The 17400-nt window shown below is 47.7% G+C and overlaps 1 protein-coding gene across 1 annotated transcript; it reads left to right on the plus strand.

The window, feature by feature from the left end:
- Nucleotides 1-615: 615 nt before the first annotated feature.
- On the plus strand, nt 616-16770 carry PSMG1 (proteasome assembly chaperone 1). The gene is made up of 7 exons (XM_001362843.4): nt 616-1005; nt 7080-7186; nt 8741-8892; nt 10342-10404; nt 11000-11198; nt 13052-13188; nt 16606-16770. The coding sequence occupies exons 1-7, from the start codon at nt 866-868 to the stop codon at nt 16678-16680; spliced, it is 873 nt and encodes a 290-aa protein (XP_001362880.2). The 5' UTR covers nt 616-865; the 3' UTR covers nt 16681-16770.
- The last annotated feature ends 630 nt before the right edge of the window (nt 16771-17400 follow it).

The following is a 17400-nucleotide window of genomic DNA, read 5'->3' on the forward strand; positions in this document are numbered from 1 at the left end:
AATCAATGAGACTGTTTTCCCTCTTGGTGGGGCAGAGTGGGAGGGAGGGAGAGGAAACGACTTGAAATTCTTTTTTAAATGTTAGAGACGGTTTCTAAATGTAATTGGGGAAAATTAAATTTAAAAAGAAAGAAAATTCCAAGTTTATTGGATAGACTACAAATTCTTGGGCAACAACCCATGAAGACACATTTTCTATAGAAAAACCCCCAAGTTCTGTCAAGGCAACTGTCACAGAAAAGCTAAGGGCGCTGTCTTATTGAGGCTGGATCTGGAACTCATCAGCGAATCAGAGGCTCCCCTGAAAGTCTCCTATTCCTATTTTTAATGGAAAAATCTCTTCCAGGACATTCCCTAGAAATACTCATTCAGTCGTGGACTTGAAGACCAAGGGGGTGTAGCATTATCTCTGCGGCACTCCTGTTCATGGAATGCCACTGCTTGTTTTCCCCTGGTTAGGAGGGATTAGAAGTTGTGATCCCTTCGCCAAATCTCAGAACCAAGAGTCCCCTTACTGCAAAAGCTGCAGCTTTGGGCATGGCGATACTAGCCAGAAGGAAGCAAAGGCTTTCCGGGCTGAGACCTATCGGTCGCTGCGCGCGCGTGCGCCCTTCACACCCCTTCCGCCCCGGGAACGGTCTCTTCCGGGTCTTCGAGCTCGCTTCTCCTCCGCCCCCTCGGGGACTCGGCGGGAGTTTCTTAGCGTCGCCGGGGGAGGAGTTTTGGCGATGCCGAGGTTGGGGCTCAGTTTTTCCCTAGTCATCGGGTTCTGGAACAGCCCGTGAGCCCTGGAGTGGTTTCAGTTTTTTGCTTGAGGAGGCGGGGTGTGGCGCCGGCTTGAAGCGTACGGAGTCAAGCTGCTGAGATGGCGGCTACCTTCTTCGGGGAGGTGGTGAAGACGCGGTCCCGAGCCGTGACGGAGGAGGACGACGACGACGAGGAGGACGCCTGGACGCAGGATAACTACGAGGACCGAGAAGTCCGGCGAGAGCTGGAGAAAAAGAGGTAATCGCCGCCGCTTTCCCCCGGAGCCGGCCCCCGCCCCCTGGGGTCGGTGCTCGGGCGGTCTTTGTCGCCGCTTTTCCTAGCTTTACCCCAGACCTCCTCGTGTGCCCTGGCGGTGTTTCTCCCTTGAAGGTGCCGGCCGTGGGAGCAGAGGGCGAAACTCCCTTTGGAGTGTCTTGGATGGTGGCTGGGCGAATAGAGAGCGGGAAGGTGCCACTGCACACACGTGTGCTGCTGTTCGTGTGTGCGTGCCCGTGCGCGTGTGTGTGCTTTCCTCGTGTTTAAACAGTTGACTAGCTGAAACTCGCACTCGGTTGCTTGCCGTTTGCTGCTGTGGAAGCCTGACTTGAGCTGGCAAAAACCTGATTTCTTAGAATCGTGCCTTGCTAGGAGGAGGAGGAGGCCACCTAGCCCAGTGGGTAGCGTTCTGGGCCGGGAGTCGGGATGATCCGAGTTCGGAAGGAGCCCTCAGACACTTAGCTGTGCAAACCTGGGGAAGTGACGTCATTGTCTGCCCCTTCCTATCTTGGAGAAGAAAAGGCCAGGCCAGGGTCTCTGCCAAGAAAACCCCTTTAACAGCATCGCTGTGGCGTCACGCCTGAATAACAGCGCTTAGATAGCGGCTTAACCCCAGAAGAGGCAGCCCCGCCCCGCCCCCATGTGAAAAATGTTGTTATAATCTCACTAGTATATGTTTCATTATAAACATGCTTTATCCTCACTCTGTACTTTGCCTTAAGGATAAAAGGGGCTCCTTCGCCTAGTCTTGAGATTTGCAAGCCACGTGACACATGTTCCATTTCATCCTCACATCAGCCCCAGGAAGGCACGTATTATTGTCCTCTTCCTACAGAGGAGCTAAGTGAATTACAGCGAAGTGTCTGAGAGTGAATTTGAACTCTGCTCCCCCCACCTTCATTTCCAGCACTTGGCCGTAATAAGGAGTGACAAAGCGCCCTGTTGGGCCCCATCTGTGTCTCTACAGCTTTGCTGCCCCCTTTATTACTGACGTGTCCTGAGTATGAAAAAGGACACCAAAAACCTTAGTGCGGAATGAGAGAGAAAACACGTTTTAAGAGTTGGGGAGAAAACAAACGCATGAAGGCGCACAAATAGGGCGATTTTGTTGCTACCTTGTTCGATGTATTTCCTAAAAAACGACACTGTGACAGGTTCGCTGTTTTTAATGGAATCCTGTCTCTTGTCCAATGTATGTTAAAAGATACCTGTAAAAAAGGGGAAAACTTACAGGAATTGAAATACTGGCACGTTTTCATTACTGCTAAGGAATAAATTACTTCTAAAGTGGACTTAACCGTTAACCATGCAACAGACATGTATAAGAACAATATGCTAGGCTTAGAGCACATTCAAAGTCTGATGAGCTCTATAGGCCTCAGTTTACAGATTACTATGAGAACATCACGAATTCATATATTTAGAGCAAGGGAAAGGATTAAGGGTTTATATAGAGAGCACCTACTATGGGCCAGTACATGCTTTTTTACATATATTGTCCTGTGTTAGTCATAAAATAAAGTACTTGGTGAGGTTTGTGGAGGTCACATCTGAGTTCCTGTCTTTCTTGTGAGGTTTATAGGCATATGTGAATTTTACTTTTTTTTTACTTTTATTTTATTTTGAAATTTTTATTTAGTCAATTTAGAACATTATTCCTTGGTTACAAGAATCATATTCCCCCCCCCCCCCCTCCCCTAACCCTGCCCTTCCTGTAGCCAACAGGCAATTCTGCTGGGTATTACATGTGTCCTTGATCAGAACCTATTTCTAGGTTGTTGATGTTTACACTAAGATGATCATTTAGAGTCTCCATCCCCAACCATATCCCCTCAACCCATGTGATCAAGCAGTTGTTTCTCCTTGGTGTTTCTCCTCCCACAGTTCTTCCTCTGGATGTGGATAGCATCTTTCTCATAGATCCCTCCTAGTTGTTCAGGATCACTGCATTACCACTAATGGAGAAGTCCATTACATTCAATTGTGCCACAATGTATCAGTCTGTATACAGTGTTCTCCTGGTTCTGCTCCTCTCGCTCTGCATCACTTCCTGGAGGTTGTTCCAGTTCACATGGAATTCCTCCACTTTATTGTTCCTTTGAGCACAATAGTATTCCATCACCAACATAGACCACAATGTGTTCAGCCATAACCCAATCGAAGGGCAGCCCCTCATTTTCCAATTTTTGGCCACCACAAAGAGCGCAGCTATGAATGTTCTTGTACAAGTCTTTTTCCTTATTATCTCTTTGGGGTACAAACCCAGCAGTGCTATGGCTGGATCAAAGGGCAGACAGTCTTTTATCTCCCTTTGGGCATAGTTCCAAATTGCCCTCCAGAATGGTTGGATCAATTCACAACTCCACCAGCAATGAATTAATGTCCCAACTTTGCCGCATCCCCTCCAGCATTCATTACTTTCCTTTGCTGTCATGTTAGCCAACCTGCTAGGTGTGAGATGATACCTCAGAGTTGTTTTGATTTGCATCTCTCTGATTATAAGAGATTTGGAACACTTTTTCATGTGCTTATTAATAGTTTTGATTTCTTTAACTGAAAATTGCCTATTCATGCCCTTGCCCATTTATCAATTGGAGAATGGCTTGATTTTTTGTAGAATTGATTTAGCTCTTTATAAATTTGAGTAATTAGACCTTTGTCAGAGGTTTTTGTTATGAATATTTTTTCCCAATTTGTTTGCTTCCCTTCTAATTTTACTTGCACTGGTTTTGTTTGTACAAAACCTTTTTAATTCAATGTATTTAAAATTATTTGTTTTATATTTTGTGATTTTTTTTCCCTAACTCTTGCTTGGTCTTAAAAATCTTTCCTTTCCCAAAGATCTGATATGTATACTATTCTGTGTTCACCTAATTTACTTATAGTTTCCTTCTTTATATTCAAGTCATTCACCCATTCTGAGTTTATCTTGGGGTAGGGTGTGAGATGTTGATCCAAGCCTAATCTCTCCCATACTGTCTTCCAATTTTCCCAGCAGTTTTTATCAAATAGTGGATTTTTGTCCCCAAAGCTGGGATCTTTGGGCTTATCATAGACAGTCTTGCTGAAGTCACATACCCCAAGTCTATTCCCATTCCCCTGAACCTCCTTTCTGTCTCTTAGCCAGTACTATCTTGTTTTGATGACCACTGCTTTATAGTATAGTTTGGAATCTGAGACTGCAAGGCCACCTTCCTTCACATTTTTTTTCTCATTATTTCCCTGGATATCCTTGTTCTTTTATTCTTCCAAATGAACTTTGTTATGGTTTTTTCTAATTCAGTAAAAAAGGGTTTTTGGAAGTTCAATGGGTATGGCACTAAATAAGTAAATTATTTTGGATAGGATTGTCGTTTTTATTATGTTAGCTCATTCTACCCATGAGCAATCGATATATTTCCAATTGTTTAGATCTAGTTTTAATTGTGTGGAGAGTGTTTTGTAGTTGTGTTCATATAGTTCCTGTGTTTGTCTCAACAGATAGATTCCTAAGTATTTTATATTGTCTAGGGTGATTTTAAATGGAATTTCTCTTTCTAATTCTTGCTGCGGAGATGTGTTGGAAATATGTAGAAATGCTGATGGCTTATGTGGGTTTATTTTGTATCCTGTAACTTTGCAAAAATTGTTGATTATTTTGACTACCTTTTTAGTTGATTCTCTAGGATTCTTTAAGTAGACCATCATCATCTGTAAAAAGTGACAGCTTGGTCTCCTCATTGCCTATTTTAATACCTTCAATTTCTTTTTCTTCTCTAATTGCCTCTGCTAGTGTTTCTAGTACAATGTTAAATAATAGAGGTGATGATGGGCATCCTTGTTTCACTCCTGATCTTATTGGGAATGCATCTAGTTTATCCCCATTGCAGATGATGTTTTCTATGGTTTTAGACATGTACTGTTTATTATTTTTAAGAAAGACCCTTCCATCCCTATGCTTTCTAATATTTCCAATAGGAATGAGTGTTGTATTTTGTCAAAGGCTTTTTCTGCATCTATTGAGTTAATCATGTGATTTTTGTCTGTTTGCTTGTTAATATGGTCAATTATGTGGATGGTTTTCCTAATATTGAACCATCTTTGCATTCCTGGTATGAATCCTACCTGGTCATAGTGAATAACCCTCGTGATCACTTGCTGGAGTCTTTTTGCTAGTATTTTATTTAAGATTTTTGCATCTATGTTCATTAGGGAGATTGGTCTGTAGTTTTCTTTCTCCATTTTTGACCTGCCTGGCTTTGGAATCAGTACCATTATTTATGTCATAAAAGGAATTTGGTAGAAGTCCTTTGCTTATTCTGTCAAATAATTTGTATAATATTGGGGTTAGCTGTTCTTTGAATGTTTGATAGAATTCATTTGTGAATCCATCAGGACCTGGGGATTTTTTCTTAGGGAGTTCTTTGATGGCTTGTTCAATTTCTTTTTCTGATATGGGATTGTTTAGGTATTCTATTTCTTCCTCTGTTAATCTAGGCAATTTATATTTTTGTAAATATTCATTCATATCACCTATATTGCCATATTTGTTGCCACATAATTGGGTATAATAGTTTTTAATAATTGCCTTAATTTCCTCTTCATTAGCGGTGAGGTCTCCCTTTTCATCTTGGATACTGTCAATTTGGTTTTCTTCTTTCCTTTTTTTAATTAGACTGACTAGTACTTTGTCTACTTTATTTGTTTTTTCAAAGCACCAGCTTCTAGTCTTATTTATTAAATCAATAGTTCTTTGAGTTTCAATTTTATTAATTTCTCCTTTGATTTTTAGGATTTCTAATTTAGTTTTCATCTTAGGATTTTTAATTTGTTCACTTTCTAGTTTTTTTATTTGCATGCTCAATTCATTCCATTACACAGTATTGACTCCAAGACAGAAGATGAGGGTTAAAAAAAAAAAGAAAGATTACTTAAGCATTATTATGCTTATCCTTGGCTTTGGATAGATTTTACTTAGCATTTTAAGGAAAGCTCTGTTTATTCCTAAGCTTTCCAGTGTTCTTTTTTTTTTTAACCCTCCCCTTCCATCTTGGAGTCAATACTGTGTATTGGCTCCAAGGCAGAAGAGTGGTAAGGGCTAGGCAATGAGGGTTAAGTGATTTACCCAGGGTCTGGGCAGTGTCTGAGGCCAGATTGGAACCTAGGACCTCCTGTCTCTAGGCCTGGCTCTCCATCCACTGAGCTACCCAGCTGCTCCCTTTTCCAGTGTTCTTAACAGAAATGGGTATTATATTTTTTCCCTCCCTCTAGTAAATTAATTGTTTTTCTTATTGAGACAATCTGATACTTATAGTTTTTCTAATATTGAATCAGTCCTGCGTTTCTGTTATAAATCCAACCTGATCATAATGTATTTTGTTAGTGATACATCACTATAATCTCTTTACTAGTTTTTAATTTAATTTTTTTTTCAGTATTTGCTAGGGAAATAGGATTATTTCTTTCTGTTTTGATTCTCCCTGGTTTATGTATCAAGATCATATTTGTATTATAGAAGGAATTTAGTAGGACCTCTTTACCTATTTTTTCTAATAGTTTATGCCGTATTGGAATTCATTCTTTAAATATTTGTTAAAATTTGCTTGTAAATCCATCTAGTCCTGGAATTTCTTTCTTAAGGAGTTCATTTATGGCTTCTTAAATTTCTTTTTCTAAGATAGGATTATTTTTTTAAAGATAAAGTATTCTGTTTTCTCTTCTGTTAATTTGAAAAGTCTGGATTTTTATAAATATTCATGTTGAATTTTTTTAACTTTCAGTTTTTATAATCACTTTTCATTTTCAGATTTACTTTTGGGGGGTTTAATTAAGAGATTCTAATTTGATTCATTTTTTTCATTTATATAGTACAAAGAATTAGGAGCTAGCTGGTTTAAATTCTGTCCCTTGTGAGCAAGACAAGAAACCTCTCAGAGCTTCAGGCTCTTTGTATCATAGGAGTCATCTTAATTATCATGCCTACTTGCCAGGCTTGTTGTCTGTTGTGAATATGCTGCATATAAATGTTGCTTTTATTATATCATACTGTTTGATGCCTTCATTTTTCTTATTAACAGGGAAGTAGAAGTCCTTCAGACGCAAACAAATGTATCTTTGGAAATTCCCCTGCTAGAGCAGTATCCGTGTTCAAAGTTTATAATCGCCATAGGACACAATGCAGTAGGTAAGTGAAAGCAAATTAACTACTATGGACATGTTTAAATGTATTTGTGTGTATAAAATTACTAGGTATCACTATGAAATTAAGATATTTTAATATGCTTACATGATCGACATCTCCCACTTTCCGTGTGTATTTCTTATCTCTGCCGTTTCCATAAATCTTCCTTTGAGGATTCATTCTCCATCCACCGAAGGCTTCTGTTGGGTGTTCGTATATCTCATCGCTGTATACGTATCTATTGGGCCAAAATTGTTAAAGTTTGTTTTTGTTGTGAGTCTCTGTGGTAGGCTTGTAAATAGCAAACTTTTCCCAGCTAGATAATTGAAGAAAAGGCTAAACTTCAATTAGACATCAATGAAAACAAAGATCATTTTTTTCATTCCAAGTTCACAGATTACCCTGAATTTAAATTACATGCCAGGAACCATCCTAAGTGCTAGAGATACAGATAAGAAAAGGAAGAACAGTTCTTGTCCTTAAGGAACTTACAGTCTAATAGAGGCAGATGCTGAGACTGAGAGGGCGGGATGCAGAAGGTCCCCAGAGCGAGGGCACTGTTGATGGTGGTAAGAGCTGGAAGCAAGCAGTACAGCGGGGGGTCAGGGAAGAGATAACTGGGATTCTGAAGAAGGAGACTGTGGGAAGAGCTGCCTTTCTGTCTGTTTTGGTTTACTTTTTTGGTGAGAGGAACACCAGAGCCGAAGCCGAAGCTCTTCATTCAGCAGTTGTCTCTCCTTCTGATGGTACGACCGAGTCATTTCTCTTTCCTTTTCATCCCCTACCGTTGTCCTTGGGGGCCCTTTGGGGTCTTCTGAAGTCATGACATGCTGCAGCTAAGGCAGCGGAGCGGAGGAGACGAGCTGTGCAGTGAGAGGACGAGTTGGAGGCCGCCACTTTGAGCAGTTGGCGGCCAGACAGAGGTCCCCGGTTCTCCCCATTAATCAGCCCCCGCCCCAAAGGGAACGGGCTGCCTTGGCCGGCACTCGTCCTCGTCCTTACAGAGACTGCCTTTAGGGGCCGCTGCAAAGGCTTCTCTGCCGTTGGTTCTCTGCATGGCCCATTAAAGCTCCTCCTGGCAATGTGGACGTCGTGCCATTGTCCAATCACACAGCAGAGCTGAGTGGCCCGGCCCCGCGAGCCGTGTTCTCGCGGCTGTGTCCACGAATACATCCGAGTGTACGAAAAGGCCACTGAGGTCACTCCCACCTTCCCAGGTGGGTGGCTGGCTTCCCAGCGGCGGGGGCTTGGCGGGGGGTTCCTGGGGCCCGAGAAGGCCTTCCAGCGAGGGAGCAGAGCCTTCCCTCCTCGCTTAGGGCCGTTTCCTTTGTTTGCGGCCCGGGACGCGGCTCTGGGAGTGCAGGCCGGCTCTGGGGGAAGGGCTGCCTGAGCGCCGTCTTCTCTGGCTCAAAAGCTTGCTGGTGCTAGAGCTTGGGGGTCTGGACGTGTCCGTCTTTGCCCCTTCTGGGGCCGGATCCCGCCTCCCGGGCCGTTTGCCTCATACCGAGGAGATGGGCTGTTTGAGGGACTCTCATCGCTGTTCATTTTCCTTCACAGCGTTTTTGTCCTCGTTTGTCATGAATTCGGGAGCGTGGGAAGAAGTCGGGTCCACCAAGCTGTGGAACGAGTGGTGCAGAACAGCCGAGACCACGACCCTGTCCCCAGCCGACGCCTTCTGCGTGTTCTACCGCCTCAAGTCAGAGCCCGCCGTAAGTGCGCTCACATGGCGTCCGGGGGCGGCTCGGGGGCAGCGGACAGGGAGAGTTTCCACAGGAAACCAGGGGGGCATCTCGTGGGCCGGGGGGCCAGAGACACGGCACGGCCTCCTGCTCATGCCGGGGCTGGTGACCATCTGTAGCGTTTGGGGGTCGGGGCCGGGCCGGGGCTGGTGGCGTCTGTAGCGTTTGGGGGCTGGGCCGGGCCGGGCCGGGGCTGGTGGCCGTCTGTAGCGTTTGGGGGCTGGGCCGGGCCGGGCCGGGGCTGGTGGCCGTCTGTAGCGTTTGGGGGCCGGGCCGGGCCGGGGCCGGGCGCTCCGCAGTCCTCTTTACTTCACGCACGGCGGGCCGGGCCGCGCTCAGGGAGCTTGCGGTCATCAACACGAGGCGTGGCAGAAGGCGGGGCGAGGCCTGGGAGGGATGGGGGGGTCCCCAGGTTTCTCCTGATAGCAAAGGCTGATCTCTCAGGTGAGAGCGTTGTGCCAGGGTGCCATGTGGCACAGTCCCCAAAGACATGCCTAGCGTACGAGGACGGAGGTTCGGGGGCTCAGTGGGCTGTCGATAACGTCCTCAGAACAGTCAGAATAAAAGACATCCCCTGGGGTGGTAGGACGAGAAAGTGAGCTCGGCAGGGCCGGGGCCGAAGGACGGCGGAGAGGCGGCCCGGGGGTTTCCTTGCCCTTCCCCCAGAATGAGGAGGAGAGCTCCGGGAGGCTCCCCAAGCGAGCTTGGCGAGGCCTGGGCGCCCCGGGAGCCTCCACTCCTCAGCATGGCCGCACGCTCCCAAACTGGTGAGCCTTTTTCCTCCTGCCACCGGCTTTGGCTCCTTGAACCGTTGGACCTTACGGGGATCAGGGCTAAGCTTGTGAGTCCTGACAGCTCCGTCGTCGCGCTGACGTCTCTGGGAAGCTTCTGATGATGAGCGTGACGATGACCCCCAGTACGATGCCGTCTGACGTGGGGAGGGGCTGGAGACTGGTCCCGGGTCACTCCGCCAGTGCATGTCGGAAGCCACCGCACAGGGTCCCAGAGCCGTGCTTGCGAGGGTCCAGAGGCCCGCCGGTCCAGAGAGATGAGGGGCGTGCCGGGACCCTCCCGTGGCGAGCCCTCTTCACCCCACCGAGGCCTCCCGCGTGTCGCACGTTGTCTTCCGCATCGACGGACAAGAGTGGGCGAGATCAGGCAGGGACGCTGGAGGCCGAGGCCGATGCGCGCTCTGGCCCGCACACACCGGCTCGCCTCGCTGCTCGTGTCCGCCGGCCTGTGCCGTCGCCAACAAGCGTCCTTCGGCCCCGGCTTGTCAGCACTCGGGGTGGGGATTGAGGGTGTCTCTGCCGCCTGTCTCGAGTCCTGCGTTTCTCGGTAGCCGTTAGAGCTGGTGGCGGGCTCCGGAGAGCCTGGGTGCGTGCAGACGAGCTGACCGAACGCTTTGGCTTTGTCCAGGTCTTGCTGTGCCAGTGCAGCTGCTACGTCGCAGAGGATCAGCAGTACCCGTGGCTCGAGAAGGTAAAGGCGTGGCTCTGGGCCCGGTCGAGGCCAAGCCCCCGAGACCTTGTCTCTGGCCTTAAAGAGCGGCGGCCTGTCGCCGTGAAGACCAGACTGGGAATGAGGACCCCGTGCGTGAGCGGGGCAAGGGGGGCCTGCGTGAGCGGCGGTGCGGCTCCTAGCCGAGACGGGCTGCCAGTGTGTTTGTGCTCGTTGTGTGGCTGTTTTGCGAGGCTGTGAGAGGGAGGAGCGCGAGTCGTCTTAGATAGTAAAGAAAGACACTGGAGCTGCCGCCTCTTGTAGCCATCGCTTGTGTGTGTGAGTAGAGAACCACCCTTTGTGAGCCCTGCGTGTCAGAGGCGGCTGGGAACGTAAGAGCTCGGAGAGCTCCCGATGAAGGCCGTGAGAGCCCTCAGCCCTTAAACGGCGTGCCAGCGCCGTGGTAGCGCGGCACAACTACGGGTCTCTCGATAGGCCGTCACACCTCTCAGAGAAAAATCCAGTCCACACGGGAGACCGGCACGTAGCGCCACCACAGTGGGGGGCAGTCGACGCATTTCGGAGTTTTCTGGCCACGCCTGATTGTAGTCACGTTATTCATGATTTTCTGTGCCAGGTTTTTGGTTCTTCTCCGAAGAGAGGTTTACAGGTGACTCTTCTGACGTCTCGCCACGTAACTGACTACAGAACTCCAGAATCCAGCGGCAGCCTCCCTTCCCCCTTCCTGAAAGCCCTCAAAACACAGAGTTTCCAGGATGCTGCCCATTGTACGCTCTTAGAACAGCCCAACATCGTCCATGACCTTCCTGCTGCAGGTGACGCTTTTAATACAGTCGTTAAGCTTTTTTGTTGTTGTCGCCAACTCAGTAGCCCAGGAATGCTAACCCTGTTTGTCCTCTCTTGAGGTATATGGAGTAATGGAAAGGTATTGATAGTAAGCCTTTAATATAATAATGATATGGATCTTTAAGGTATTAAAATTGATATTTTATAAGCCAATTGATCTCGTGGCTTAGGTTAAAATGAACCGTGATGTTCACTTTGGTGAATTTAGATTTTGCAAAAGAAACCTTTCTCGTAATCAACCTTAGGCATCTCTACCCCTTAGCTTCCACTACCAGTGTTTCCTCCTCCCCAAAATAGTTTGTATTTACTTTGTGTATAGTTTGTAATTTATTTCCCCATATATGCTTTTCCTCAAAAAAATAATGATCAGTGAGGAAAAGGGCTAGGCTCTTTCATTTTTTATTTTGGGTCCCCATCAACTGGCACAGTTCATGGAGGTGCTAAAAAATATTGATTAATTAAAAGTATCCATTTGACACTTTAAGCAAGGCAGCCTATTACATTACTTAAATTGTTTTAAAATCAATGTAAATTATATTTCATGCTTAATTATTTTTAATTTCCAAATTTATTTTAGTTGTAATATACATAATTTGAATTTTGATAACCCTAAAACTACTAACAAGTAATACTAGTTATAGACTTTGTGCAATATTTGTCTATTAGCAGCTACACAAAGTTAATAGGTGTTTTTTTAAAAAATAGGCAATGGGGGTCAAGTGACTTGCCCAGGGTCACACAGCTGGAAAGTGTCTGAGACCAGATTTGAACCTAGAATCTCCCCTCTCTAGGCCTGACTCTCCATCCACTGAGCTACCCAGCTGCCCCCAATATGTTTTGATTAGCTTAGATGCTGTCAGATGTTACATTTTGGTTTTTGCTTTGAATTTTAAGAATTCCTTATTGTTGTTCAATTGTTTTCAGTTGTCTTTGTGACCTTGTCTGTAGTGTTTTCCATTTCTTTCTCCATCTCATTTTATAGACAGGGAAACTGAGGTAAATGGGATTCAATTACTTGCCTTTTTTCATACAGTCAGTGAATGAGGCTAGATAGGAACTCAGAAAGATGAGGCTTCCTGACTACAGTCTGAGCACTCTAGCCGCTGTGCCACCTAACTGCCCCCAGAGGATCTTATAGCTATTGGTACTTAGGCTAGAATCTTACTGGAGAAAAGATGACCGTTTTCTATTCACTAAAGTTATCATTTCAACCTATAGTTGGAATATTTTAATTCTTAATTGACTTTTCACTGACTCCTGAAAAAAAAAAAGGCTCTTAGAAGTCATCAACTCAAATGTCTTTTTTTTACATAAGATAAAAATCTTCTGCGGGGAAAGGTAGGACGCTCAATGGATTGAGAGGCAGGCCCGGAGATGAGAGGTTCTGGGTTCAAATCTGTCCTCTGGTGCATCCTAGTGATATGACTCTGGGCAAGACACTTAACCCCCTTACTACTTACTAGCTCTTACTGCTCTTTGGCCTTAGAAGAGTATTGATTCTAAGGCCGAAGGTAAGAGTTTTATTAAAAAAAAACCACACAACAAACCTTCCAGTAGCTTACTTTTATTATTTGGGGTTTGTATTAACCACTCTGGCATCAGTCAGTGCAACCTAATTTCAAAACACTTATTTCCACTAAAAATTAAGAGGATAAATGTGTGGGAAATACATATTCTACAGCAAATGGAATTCTTTTAGTTTTTGAGCTAACACGTATCACAAAAGTAACTGAGATTTCACCGCCTTGTCTTTCATTTCCATACGGTTTACTTCTAATTCAGACTTTTTCCATTCTTTTTTGGTCTTCTTGTTTTCATTTAGTTCTGAGTTACTGTCAAGTGTGGAAAATTCCAGCAATTCTCTACCTGTGTTACACTGATATAATGAAACTAGACCTAGTCACAGTGGAAGCCTTCAAACCAATTCTTTGTTCAAAAAGCTTCAGAGGATTAGTTAAGGTAAGTTATTCACTTGTTTATGAAACAAAAATGTGTTTTAATGCACTATTAAAAACAAGCTGCCCGTGCTAGGACGCCTCCTCGCTAAAGATAGGCTTCCTCTCATGCACCGGGCTCTCACTCTTCTCCCCCTGGGCACACTCTGGTTATTCCACGGTGTTTGTTCAGCGATTGACTTTGGCTATTTGGGTCCAAGATCATCTGATAGACCTAACAATCATCCTGACAACCAGCCGCATGCGCTCGTCAGAAGGCGTGGACTCCTGCCTCTTTGTGGAAGCAGAGAAGGAGGAGGCAGGGTCGTTTCGATGACCGGAATCGAGTGTGTTCTCAAGCTGGCCCTTCTGTCCTCTTCCTTTCACTCAAACTCACTATTTGGCGGGGTTCCCTGCTATGCCATCCGTCGTGGATCTCTCCTAAAGCCGTGCCAGGGAGACGCCAGAACAGCAGAGCCATCGCACGATGGTGACGTGCCTAGTAGAGTCACGGATTTCCTGATGGGCCTGTGGGGAGGAGCAGGAGCAGCTCTGGGAACCCCAGGGCCTTCGCAGGGACTCGGCTGGCACAGTCAGCAGCTCTTATTGTGAATCCGTCCTCTGCAGTGGAGGGGCTACAGGTTCATGCAGCCTGTCCCAGGGTCCGAGCTAATAATGCCAGGATGCTTCCTCTGCTGGGACCCCGGACCCTGCTCTGACTGGGAAGACTTCCCCCGTCCGAAGCGTGATGAGACGTCTTTTCCCATTTCAGACTCCTCTGCGGAAGTGGCTACATCAGGGCTCCCTCAGCAGCAGCCCACCAAGGCCTCTTCTGTGTGGACAGACACGCACCACGGCCCTGTAACGGTGCCTTCCCTGTGCGGTTAGAAACCAATGCCTCCCCTCAGGAGCGCCCCTTGATCCCCCAAGAGCTTCCTGGGAAGCCGCTCTCTAAGCCAGCCCACAAGAAGAGTGTCTGCGGTGAGGGGAGCGTCAGCTACTCCTCCCAGCTCAGAGACTAGCCCCCAGGAGGTGCCTGGCCGCAGATGCTGTGCCTCTGGCAAGTCCGAGTTACTCCGGAAAGGAAGGTGTGCAAGGGGAAGGCTAGTCCGTCTGCTGTGGCGGCTTCTGTCTCTGTAGTGTCCGTCTGCCACCCAGCTCTCATCCATGAAGCCGTAGGCTGTGCCGTCCTGTGGCCCAGGCCCCTGCCCAGGGACCAGTGTAACGAAGGCCCTCAGGACCGCGCTCTCTAGGGCAGTGATGGCGAACCTAGGGCACGGATGTCAAGGACGGCACGTAGAGTGCTCTGGGGGGACACGGCCACCCTCTCGTCACCGGGTGGAGCTGCCCCCCTCCATAGTGCCTGATGACATCTCTTCCCATCTTCCGGCCCTCTGCCCAGCAGCCAATGGAAATATACGGGGGGTAAGATAGGCAGAGCCGGAGGGGAGTCAACTGCTCGGGCCACTGCCCTCCCCTTCTTTACAGTTGCTGAGCTTGTTCTTCACTTCACCTGCCCATCCGCCCAGCAACCCAATGACGGGGGGCCCAGCACTATGCCTGGGGGTGGGGTGGGGGCAGGGCCTGGCACTCTGCCTCTGAAAGATTCGCCACCACTACTCTCGGGGGGCTCCTGTTACCAGACTATTTGCTGTTGAATCCAGCTGTGTGCCGCCCTTGTGGTGTGTGGAAGCCCCGGATAAGCGGGCAGAACGGTATTCCCTGGGCAGGGTTCCTGGCTCTGTCAGAGGCCTCAGGCTGCGGCCTACGCGTGAAGGAGACAGAACCGAGGACCCCACGCAGGCGGGATCGCTAGCGATGAGCCGTAGAGCCTCTGTCCCGCCCGTCGTGCCGAGGGACGTCACGCCTGTGATAGGCGGCCCTGGCCTGGCATGAGGCAGCGAGCGGCTCCCAGACAGCAGCCTTGTGCGCGACCGCCGGGGAGGAGAAGCGGATTCCAGGGAGAGCCTGATCCGCCCTGGCTGCACCGACTGCCTACGACGATCGCGAGTTGGGGTGGATGCCGGGAGCCCACAGGCCAGCCCGAAGCCCGGCTTCGCCCTCGCCCCCCGACTGCCACGTCTTTGTGTCGGGTTTGAGGGACCGCGCGCTGCGCTTCTTCGCCCTTCTGGGGCGCGACTCATTCGGCGCTTTTATTGGCGGGCTGGTTTCTGGCAAGTTTTGTGGGCGAACAAGTCGCTTGTCTCGTTGGTTGAGAGGTTCAAAGTGAGCGAAACCGCTGTTGGCTACAGAGCAGCCTCCAGGCTGGTCTTGGTGGGTATCTGGACTGGGGCTTGGCGCTGTTGGAGCCAAAGTCGTTCTGTTGTGACAAGGAAATCCCTTTAAAAGACTGATATATATTAATTTAAGGTCGCCAAGGAATTCAGCTATGTAATTCCTAAATGAAAACTCAAGTCAGCCGTCAGCCTTTTTTGGAGTTTAATTACAATAGGAGCAAGAAAGGAATTAGAGATATATATAGAGAGAGAAAGGGGAGAGAAGGGAATAGGGCTTAAATACCCCTTCTGTTTAGGCTGGGCCAAAAGGCCCAAGCCCTTAGATAGCTGGGGCAAAGAAAGGAGATCAGTCCCTATTACTCACATGACCAAAATGGAGAAACAGTCTCAGCGGCCCCCACCTTCAGCTTCCTTCAGAGCAAGCTTCTCAGAGCCCACACGAGCCACACCGAGCAACTCTCCACCTCCCCCTTGGAGTCTCCAGACCCTCCTATCTTTAAGGACACCATCCAAGTTGCCTCCCCTCAGTTCTCACATCTACCAATCACTCTTCATCAATTTCCCTGTGCCAATGGTGGCTCTCGCTTAACCCAGGACCGCCCAGAGGTTTCTGGCTTTTGCACATGTCTGTTGAAGGTCATATTTTCAAATGATTAAATCTTTGATCTAGGCTGCAGCCCTTACTCAATCCTGTTAGGACTGAGTAGGGTGGAGATTGATTCCAAGTATCTCCATTGTATCAATTCTAAAATCAATCATGACTCAAAGAACTTCCTGTTCTGTGCTTAAGCATAGGTCAAAGTCCTTTCCATTGTTCAGCAAAAGGTTTCTGTCCTAAAGTAATCTTAAGAAGGGAGGAGGAGGAAACTCTCATGCCAATGGGGTTCACATTCCAATAGTGAAGACCCACTATCAATAGGAAATTCTTCAAGTATGAAATTTCCCAATGGTGAAATTTCCAACATTTATAAGTCTAAGAAATTTTAAGGTTTACACTGTCCGTAGATGTTCCTGGTCAGCTTCCTTGACTCAGCGCGGGGGCCTTGCTTGACTGCCCATCTGTAACACGGATCTCTTTCTTCCTCTCTTCCCCGGGAGGGAGGCGGGAGGGAGCGGTGTAGACACGCCGTGAACCGCAAAGAGGCCCGGAACGTTCCGAGGAGGAAGTCGGCCCGCTGTTCATTCGTGACTCTGTTTCTTTCCAGAACGCTTCCCTCAGTCCAGAGGCGCTGATGAAACTGGTGACGACCAACGAAATTCAGAGCAACATCTACACGTGATCTAGCACTGGCTTGTTGAGGGCAGAAGAAACCCTCTGCCACTCCGCTGTGCCTCGTGGAAGAGAGCAAAATAAAGAGTCTATTTCCTTATTTCCGTGTGGCCTTGGGCTTGTGGTTGAAGCACGACACACTTCCTTGCTGACACTAGGGGGGGGTGTTGCCTTAAGTCAGCAGCTTGCCCCAAAGCTGTTCTGATGTTTGTGTAAGCTTAGCCATTTGCCAACAAGGCGTAGTCAGGAATAGTCTTAAGTAAAACCATTGGTGCCCTTGTGCCCTGCCCCGTCCGGTCCGTATCGAACAGGCGCCGTATCTGCCTTCGGAAGGTGAGCCCCGCGCGGAAGGCAGTGGGAAGACAGCGGAGGTGTGAGCAAGCTGCCGCCTAGGACCCGTAAAGAGAGAGAAATGTTTGGGCTGATATCCTGGGTTCCAATCTGGCCTCGGACCCGTGGCCTCGCCCTGACCGCTCTTCTGCCTTGGAGCCAATACACAGCAGCGACTCCAAGACAGAAGGAAGAAGGTGGGTTAATCATGTTGCAGACACAAAGGCCAGTGTATGGACGCTCATCTATTCTTATCTCAGTTCTTATGCTGTCATGACATTAAAGAGGCCTCCTGTTCCCTGTGGCAAGCTTAGGAGTCACGGGATGCGTTGTGATCGGCGTCAGTGGAGGGACTCCTGAATCAGAGATCACAGAATAATTGGAATGTTTAAGAACATAT

This window comes from Monodelphis domestica, chromosome 4 (assembly GCF_027887165.1).
Source record: "Monodelphis domestica isolate mMonDom1 chromosome 4, mMonDom1.pri, whole genome shotgun sequence".
NCBI lineage: Eukaryota > Metazoa > Chordata > Mammalia > Didelphimorphia > Didelphidae > Monodelphis > Monodelphis domestica.

Coding starts and splice junctions, on each gene's coding strand:
- PSMG1 (XM_001362843.4), top strand. CDS start 866: ATGGCGGCTACCTTCTTCGGGGAGGTGGTGAAGACGCGGTCCCGAGCC. Junction 1,006..7,079: donor CGAGAGCTGGAGAAAAAGAG/GTAATCGCCGCC, acceptor TCTTATTAACAG/GGAAGTAGAAGTCCTTCAGA. Junction 8,893..10,341: donor GCCTCAAGTCAGAGCCCGCC/GTAAGTGCGCTC, acceptor GGCTTTGTCCAG/GTCTTGCTGTGCCAGTGCAG.